Source organism: Austrofundulus limnaeus, unplaced genomic scaffold, assembly GCF_001266775.1.
Source record: "Austrofundulus limnaeus strain Quisiro unplaced genomic scaffold, Austrofundulus_limnaeus-1.0 Scaffold619, whole genome shotgun sequence".
NCBI lineage: Eukaryota > Metazoa > Chordata > Actinopteri > Cyprinodontiformes > Rivulidae > Austrofundulus > Austrofundulus limnaeus.
The window spans coordinates 165303-174572 of record NW_013953021.1 but is presented as its reverse complement, the minus strand read 5'-3'; the positions used below and the strand labels follow the sequence as shown (position 1 = coordinate 174572).

General features: G+C 40.1%; 2 protein-coding genes across 3 annotated transcripts in view; one reads left to right on the top strand and one right to left on the bottom strand.

The window, feature by feature from the left end:
• The window catches only part of gsk3ba (glycogen synthase kinase 3 beta, genome duplicate a), a gene marked incomplete at its 5' end in the record, with an annotated part of 5124 nt that extends 536 nt beyond the window's left edge, over positions 1-4588 (top strand). The window contains 2 exon segments of the mRNA XM_014027142.1: positions 1236-1334; positions 1661-4588. Coding sequence (XP_013882596.1) covers positions 1236-1334; positions 1661-1731 — 170 coding nt within the window.
• Positions 4589-5267: 679 nt separating this feature from the next.
• Positions 5268-9270, bottom strand: part of nr1i2 (nuclear receptor subfamily 1, group I, member 2) — a 10116-nt gene continuing 6113 nt past the window's right edge. For both annotated transcript variants that reach the window (XM_014027138.1, XM_014027139.1), the window contains 4 exons: positions 8263-8408; positions 6093-6209; positions 5878-5983; positions 5268-5802 (listed from right to left, as the gene is read on the bottom strand). In XM_014027138.1, coding sequence (XP_013882592.1) covers positions 5646-5802; positions 5878-5983; positions 6093-6209; positions 8263-8408 — 526 coding nt within the window. In that variant the 3' untranslated portion in view covers positions 5268-5645. The remainder of the gene's footprint in view (positions 5803-5877; positions 5984-6092; positions 6210-8262; positions 8409-9270) is intronic.

The window sequence follows — 9270 nt, the reverse complement described above, 5'->3', positions numbered from 1 at the left end:
GTCCAGGGTGTACCCTGCCCCTCACACAGTGACTGCTGGATATGGGCACCAGTGACCCCGAAAGGAAGAAGCAGGTATAGATAATGGATAGATGGATATATAATTTTTATTTTATTTTATTTTTGTTCTTTTATGCCTCGTCAAAAGTATAACTGGCTGATTAAACTACTGTCTCTTTGTCTGTGGTGCATTTTTGCACTTTTGGATACAACTTTGAAGATATCCCATGTTTGTGTCCTCGCATTTTAAACCATTTGCCTAAAACTCTGCAAAGATGGAGTGATTTCTTTCACTTGTGTCACAACTTAGCAAACGTTCAGCATGTCTCAGTCCMTCAAATGCAGACTTTGTAAAGTTTGTTTTTTCACATTTTCTAAGGTACCAGTAAGTGTTGATATTTGTACTGCAACTCCAATATGACTCCACTTTTTCCTGTGTGGCTCTCRGTTGATAAACCAACATTTTACTTGCTATTTTCCAACAAAAACTTGCCTCCTAAGAGATTTTGGAGCAGAACTTGGCATCCATAATATGGTACTTGTCTGTAAGTGACAACAAAGCCTTTTCTCGTTGCGAGGGTCCGTTGCTCTGTGGATTACTGTACATTGTAACTCAGTTGATACGTTCTCACACTGCACTGGACTGATGCTAAAACCTTTTGTCCCTGTGGTTGAGCTGTTTTCTCACATACTGCCTGTTGTAGTCTTAAGAGTTGTTCACAGCATTTACTCCAGATGCTCCTGTGGACATTTTCCCCTGAGTGTCTTAGTAAAATAGACAAAAGATTTGCGGGTGGGATTTTTGTGTAGAAAGTTTTCATTTTACTGACTGACTTGTATATTGCTTTACACTTGTTTTATTTATTTATTTATTTTTTAATCGAATCATACATGCATCACCTTTACCCGCTTCTTCCTTTCTGGGTCATGGGGTCACTGGTGCCCATTCTGATCGCATTATATTTGATATTTTTGAGTTAAGTATTTTTGGTAGCACATAAGAGAATACTCAATATATTGAGTATAAATAAACACCTGTTTTAATGGTTCTGGTTTTTGGTGTAAAAATATGACCTAAAGCTATCTTCTGTGCCCTCTATTGTGATGCRTTCTCTTTTTTTACTTCCAAGTACATTTTTCTTTATTAATATTCTTCGACTGCTGTGAGCTTCTTTCTCCAGGGTTTAGAATTGCTTTAAAAACATGATCTCATAACTTATGATCATTATCTTTCAGAGCTATCTAGTAATCCCTCCTTGGCCTCCATACTCATCCCAGCCCACGCCCGCAGCCAGGCTGCCGCCTCTACTCCAACTAACGCATCTGCCACTACAGGTAACAGCAGTGTCTCCTTAAATAAAGTAGAATCTATGTAATTGCCATRTTGTAGGACTTATTTATGACTTATGTCATTGCTGTAGTCTAAAGAAATCATTTTAATCTTGACTGTATTTAGTTGTAAGTTGATTTTCTAAAAAATCTCAATCAAGTCTTTATAATAAAATGTTTGATTTGACCATACAGTTGATCTCACACATTTTGCGCAGTGGTATTTTATAGTAACTAGAAAGTTTTCCCGTACTTGTCAGTCCATTAAAGCTGCTGTAAAGATGTTTGATCTTTCTGTGAACCAACACTGACCTCTTGGTGTCTGCCGGCAGATGGCAGCAGCACAGAGCGAGGTCCCAACATCACCACCGCCTCGGCCTCGGCCTCCAACTCCACCTCCTGAGYCTGCAGAGCGTCCCGCCCCATCCCGGTCTCAGCCCCTGTCCACAGCCTCTCCATTGCCTCGGCCAGGGTGGGGGGAGCTCCAAACAGCTGTGCTCCTGCCCCGCTCTCCTCCCTGGCAGCGGCGCAGCGATGCTGAGGCAGCCCGGGTTCAACAGCTAAACAGCCCCCCTCCCTAGAAACGACCACAAACACAAGAATCCCCGACCTCTGTATCTGAACCCCCCTCCTATGGCTGACCTCCTCGTCCAGCTGCTCGTCGAGCTCCTCTCCATCCTTCGTCAAAGGCACCTGGGCCGCGAGGGTTGCTGACCGTACTCTTGTTGAAAGTAGACTGTACCTGTAAACACAGTTATTTGTAAGAGGACAATCTGTAGAAAAGTCCTTTGCTGTCCCCCCTCGACCCGTCCTCTCCTCATTGTTACCATTTCTCTGCATCCCCAGTCCGCCACCCCTCCTCATTTGGCTCCTTCTGTAGTGCATGCCCTGAGTACGGTAGGATCGATTCATGGGGGTGGGGCGGGGGGGCGTCACACCCTCGCAGCTCCACTTCCSCAGACAAGGCATGAGGCTCCCGCACGCGTAAGCACACACTCAGACACGCGCACATCTTCACACTTACACACGGATGCATGATGACGTATGCGGAAAGCATCACTTTGTGACAGGGTGTGGTGGGGGTCGGTTTATTTGTATTTTTTGGCCCCTGGTTGTTTTTAAGCGGGAAGCGAGCTGTTGTAGTCAGTTTTTTTTTTTTTTTTAATTTGACTTTGTTCTCCTGGGCAGATGTTTTCTGGGTGTGCGATGGATGTGACGTGTATCTGGTCCCGTGTGCTTGTATAATATATACATACAGTACAAACACGCATACCTACACAGTTTATATATTACTTTTCTTTATGTATAAAAAGTATATATAGATATATGTATATTATTCTACAGTGGTTCAGAAATCATTTAAGGTGAGATCATATCCTGTAGAGCAGTGGCAATATTTGCTGCTGCCTAAAGATAACTGATTTCAATAAGTTTGTGTTGTTTTTTTTTTCTTTATTTTTGTTGTTTATGCTGGAGTGTTGTTAGATTCCAGCAGCCACTTCCTCCTCTTCTTACGTAGATGGATTTAGGGCGCTGCTCTATTCTATTTTGCCTTCGACTCTCTGTAATGTTGCATCTGTGACGGTGCAGCGTCTCAACAAACTCCTGAAGACTTCTAGACGATCACGCTTTGTGTTGTTTGATTTCTCTTGTCTGGACTCGTGGAGAAGCCCCAGCGGCCGGCGGTCTTCAGCGCACCAGAGGCTGTTCTAGCGGTGCGACTGCAGACTGAAAGTGTTTGCCAAGCGTTTCTTTCTCTTCCACCTGCAGCACGTAGATCCGCTCGGTGCAGAGCTGACAGATTACTTACAGAAAAACACTACAATTTAAAAAAGAAGAAAGGAAGAAAAAAAAACTGAATTTGTACATACAGTATAAATGCTCCTCACCAAAACTCTGACTTGTACGTCTTGTATGTTCTTATGTTTTTTTTTTCCCATGTTGTGTTCAAGGTATGTATATATACGCAGACCCGTGTACTGTTTATGAGCAAAAACACAAAGAAAAGTGGAGAAAGATTTGGAAAAAATAAGAAAAAAATAAGAGAATCAGGGCGAAACTTATGTTTATGGATATTGTAGATGATGATGATGATGATGATGATGATGATGATGATGATGATGATGATGATGATCAGCTTTATCCAGCCATATGTTCAATCTTACCTGTACAGTACAGTAGATGAGACAGCTGTATTATTGTAACAAGAACTTGTCATGTATAGTGTAACTATAGTTTGGAGTGCCTTTGCTTTCATACACCTTCGCCTTGTCTCCACCCTCACCTGCCCCCCCATCAATCGCCACCCAGTGTTGTGACCCCCCTCTCCTCCTTGGTGCTTTTGAATGTCCTACACAAGTAGCCCCTCCCCTCTACGCATTTTCTCCCACTTTTCATTGCACAGTTAATGTATTACACAGACGTTACTTGTAAGGATAGTTTTCCTTAACTGAAGAACCATTAAAACAGGTGTTTATTTTGATAGATGTTTTATTTTGGGCACCGCAATCCTCTATGGACTTAAGTGGGTAGTTATAGTTGGGTACGGGAGGGGCAGTTTATAAAAAATAGCCCTCGTTTACTGTACATATACRATACAGTAGAGATTCTGTCACTCAGTGTTGGTCCTGCTACCAAAGCCAAACTTTAATGTAGTTGTGATGAGCCATCTTCAGAGGCAATAACTCTCCTTTTYTCTTCTGTCTGGATATTTTGTTGTCCCCCCACGCCCTCCCTTGAACCGCATCTCAATGGGGGAGGGATTCAGTAGCACCTAAAAGGGGTCGAGTCATGTAGCCTTTTTCTCCTCCTCCATCTCCTGCTTGCTGTAATTTAGCATTCATGAACGTGTTGCTACCCTCTACAAGGTTTGACCACTTTAACCGAAACTTTAACCACCCAGTTCAATAAAAAAACGCCTGAACGGTTACCAAAAGAAAAAAAAAGTATAAATACTAGTATTATATACTAGCATATGTACTTGTAGAACATGCCAACCGGATCTAGCTGGGGTTAAAGAAAACAAGAAAAGTAAATACTACAAAAACATCTTGTATAAGAGTACTACTACTTGAATGCTTCTGTTTGTGACTGAACATTTTGATTTCTTTTGTTTCATTTCGGTTCTGTTTCTTTTGTTATGTGAAGGTATGCTAAATGTGCGCCTCTGTAAATATTCCCTTTCTGCGTGCTCCGAGGAATAGTTCCCTGGTACTGTAATTTGCATTAAATAAAGAGTAGGATAGCCTGGAAACGATCAAGAAGTTTGTCTGTCTGGTCTTCTTTAGGAGTCGCTTTTTAATTTTTTAATATATTTTGCACGATTTGTGAAAGAGATGTATGATTCTTAAAAAGAGTTTTAAGTTTTGAGAGCTTTGCATGTTAGAAATAAGAAGTTTAATTAAACAGAGAGCCAATGAAATGAAATTGGATATATCTACTTTAAACTGTGATTTTACTTTTGCAGCAGCATTTTTGAGCAGCTGAAGGCTTTTGATGATAAATGTAAGGACCAGATGCTTCTATTTTTGACTGTGTTACATGGGTTTAAAAAAAGGCAGTCTTAGAAAACTGTTTTATATGGTAGTTAAATATGTCCTGCTCAAAACTAACTCCAAGGTCCTTTATATTAGTACTGGAGACCAAATAGATGCCAACAAGGGGAACTCTGGTGTGTGAGTTGTAGCGGTATGTGGCACTGAAAATAAACTGCTTTGCTGATAGGATGAAAATATTTTAGCTTTTCAAAAAACATTACAAACCATATTTCCTCCTTCCAAGTTTACTTGCAATCTTATTTTATGAGTTAAATGAAACTATTTTACCAGCTTATGCAGCTACACATCAGCAAATACTGTATATATTTTAGTTGTATGTACATCAATGACCACAGCAGGGCAGTGTTTGCTTTAAAATGACAACAAAAAGCCAGAATTACCATCAATTTGAAACGCACCTTTATTCACTTATTTACAATAAACACAGACACATAAAAATGCTTTAGCACTGAGGTAACAATTTTAAAAAAATGTTAGAAACACTTGGCAGCCAAGCTTCCCTACACTTCCTGAGTGAATCTTTACTTTGCAGTCTTACAATTCTTTGCAGTAAACATCAAAGCTCACAACATTTAATACAAAGCAGCAAAACGATCTCACTGCTGTAAAGCAACAAAAACTAAAGCCACTGCATAGGTTTGTAAAAAGAAGTAATTGGATTTCATCATGACTTAGCTTCATTTGGCAGTGGTCACATTCACGTTCAGGTCTATTGTGAACAGCAGAGATCTCAGAGTGCTTGAGGCAGAGTAGGCCCACTTTAAACGTTATTACAGGAGGTTTTGCTGACCACCTCCATTATGAGAGGATGGATTGTGTCAGGCTGGACGTCCTGGATCTGCAGAACCTGCTTGCTGTACTCCTCTGTCATTGTCCTCAGCTCCGTCAGGCAGGATATCACTTTGGGGTACAGCAGACTGAGGCAGAGACAGGGACGGATGAGCGAGTGAAACGTTTCTTACGAAGTAGACCGAGAGCAACGCTTCACTCACTGCTTTTTGGCGCCCGTCCTCTTGCAGTCGATCCACGCTTTGAGTGTGAGCGCCAAGTCTTCGTGGACTCTGTCGATCGCACCGTGTTGCTTCACTCCTGGACGATCTGGTGGTGTGAATCGAAATAAAACCTGCTCAAGTTTGATCCTGCAGTCATGACTGTTCGGTACAAAGTGGTGCGAAAAAATAAAAATAAACTGACGACATGTTGCTACCTGGAGAAAACAAGGACATGGCCTGTATGAGAGCGTACTCTTCCTCCTGCAGATCCAGTTTGCGTAGCGCGTGGTGAAACTTGAACATTGGATCAAGCAGGAGGGGCTGGAAACCGGCTGTGAAACACAAAAGCAAGTCGGTGAAAAGACTTGAAGGAATTAAGTCAACTGACTCATCTTGAATGAGTTGGAACAACTTCACATAAGATAGCACTGAGTTGTTAGCGTATCAAGCTAGTCAGATATAAATGCTTAGTCTACAAACTATAGTCGTTCAAAATACTATCTTTTTTTTTGTGTGTGTGTGTGTCAAAATGCTATCTAAAACAGGTAAGATATTAATTGTCCATAATCTTTTCACTGAACTTCACTTAAAAAATCCTGGACTTTTCCTTAAAACAAAAACAGCAATAATAAAAAAATGTCTCGCAGGTTTACAGAGAATGCCACGTGAGATCTTAAACAAGAAGATCAAGTTTATCTCCAGTCATTACATATTGGCACCTCGTATTTAACTACCAGCATACCTACAATGTACATGTTTTTCTACTGTACAAGGTGGACCAACCTGTGGTAAACAAATACTTYAAAGAGGCGTCATTGTTTCCTGATTTTCAGACATTAAAGTTGATATCTGACTACAATCCAAAAATTATTGTGTGATTTGTTAGTTTCCTGAAACGCATCATAATTTTTTTTTATTGTGATTAGAGCCATTCTGTCCTCAGATTTCCCAGCAAGCTTTACTGAGCAGAGACAATGACAAACTCAGAATTTCACATCAGGAAGCAATGACRAACGACCTTTTCCATCCGTCTTTGAGGTTCACTGGTGACAAATTTAAAACAGCACTTATTTGCTTAATTAAGCTTAATCGGCCTCATTTTCCTAAATTTCTTTGAGAAAATTTTAATTGTAAAAATAAGAGTCTTGTTCTCTTGGTGTGTATTTTTTGATGCGYACTCAGCAGTGGAATCTTTTTTTAATTTCAACTTTTCTAAACATTACTCCAAATGACTGGTTGTGTTTTGCTTTTTTTTTTAATCAGCACTGTAGCAGCAGTCAAAAATTGAACAAATTTCCAGTTTTTTTTACACAACTATGAGAAATACGTATTTTTTATTACATATAACTTAAGTTTTTTTGAGTAGTAGTAATGTAATCAGGTTTATTATCAGCATTTCTCAATAGATTTGCATTTTTGCAGCAGTTATGCTGGTCAGACTAGACTGACCAATGTGAGATTTAAAAATGATCTTTATCAGTGTAACCTGGAGGAAAAGAAAATAAATCTGTTTACTGCTTTGATTGATCCCACACGTGATACACACGCTGACCAACAATGTGCTTAGATTCTTGTTTAGATTAAAAAAGAACACAATCAAATGGATTTTTGGCAGCAACTGTTAAAAGAAACATTTGATTGCAGACAGAACAGGAAGCACAGTGACTGACCGGAAAACTGATGGTACCAGTTTTGCTACATTCTGGTCACTTTTCTCCCTGCAAGCGTCAAGATACACAACTGAAGAACAACAGAAACAGGTATTTTGGGATTTTAGCATCTGTCTCACTTCATCCTGATCCGGTCAACATTAAGCTTAAATGGTGCTGAAATAGTCATTAAGTGAGTTAAAAAAAGTAAGCAGTCTAAAAAAAAGCATGACTTTTGGGCTCAGACAGGAATGTTTTCTGTTTTTCTCTACATGAGGTAATGTGGACGACTGTGGATGTTTAGTGGRAGACTAGACCAGGTCAGTAAGACTAAAGTTGATCCAGTTGTCCTACAAACAGCAGCRGTCCCATCTGGTCTTGGATTAGCATTGTTAATCTGTTCAGAATGAGATTTTATTTCTTCAAACTGAGGTCGTTCCTGAAGCAATCTACACCAGAAATGATTTTTATTGCTCATAATTCTTCCACAAAAGCCCTCAGCAGAAGACAGTGTCTGAATCATCCTTTTCTTTCACTTCATTCCAGCGACACGAAACGCTTTGGTCTTTACTCATCTTGTTGGATTCTCACCGTCCCCTTTTGCTGTAGCAGAGAGATGTTATTTCTTAAACCTATTACATGATCCAGACAGCAGACACATTATTAAGCACAGCGGAGCATAAAGTCCTGATTGTTTGGACTTTATAATGTCGCTGTTCGCGTTAAACGGTCTCACCTCGCACAGCATCATGGATGCAGTAAGAAATGTGGCCACAGTCCCAGTTGCTCGTTGCTACGTTGAACACCATGTTGAAGCGGATCTGCATTATTTCAAATGTGGCGCCCTTCAGCAGCGAGATCTGGTCCTCGATGGTTAGGGACCTGAGAACAAACTAAATGAATGTGACACACGCAGGATGCTCAGAAACAAAGGGAGTGAGGCAAAAAAAAAAAACAAACATATAAAATCCAACCATTTAACTGCATTAAAGTGAACTTTTGTCAGGGGGTCTGGAGAAATATTATTGTGTAAAAACCGACTGATAAATGTGTGTGACCTCTGAACCTTTAGGTGGTGCTGCCTGATAAACACATCAATCAATATGTGCTGAAGAATAGGTTGAAAACTGTCGCCCAGACATTTACAGCACAAAGTAAGAGGGACGGGTTCCGTTCGATTTACAGAATTAATTAGATTGTTTGTAGAAAAGACAAAAAGAGATCAAAGTTTTTATCAGCAGAGTGTAAAAGCCAGTGTATTATGTAAAGAGCTGAACAGCATGCAGCATTGTGCAAAAGTCTTGAGACACCTCTCATTTCTTCCTACTTTGCTTCCAAATAAACCTCAACTTTAACAGTTCTTCAGGCTTTTTAAGGAATTTTGCTGAGTTTTTCACCCATTTTCAGTCCAGTGCTTGAAAATTTTCAGAGGTAAGTTTGTTCATGAAACACTTAAAGGGCCAATATTATGTGTTTCTCAGGCATATATTTAAATACTGTACCATAATAAAGTATCTATGTCACCGTTAGCTGTTATTAAAATGCTGTTTTTATGTTCAAATAGAAAATAAACTTATCTTCTCATCACTTCCTCTTCTAAACGCCTTGAAATTGGCCTCTGTCTCTTTAAGAACCTCCTTCTGCTTCTGTCCCATCCCATCGGGGGGTCGCGTGGGGGTGGTTTGTTTCGCCCATGCGCTATGATGCAGCTTACTTGGCATCTGAAAATACATTTCCTCAAAGG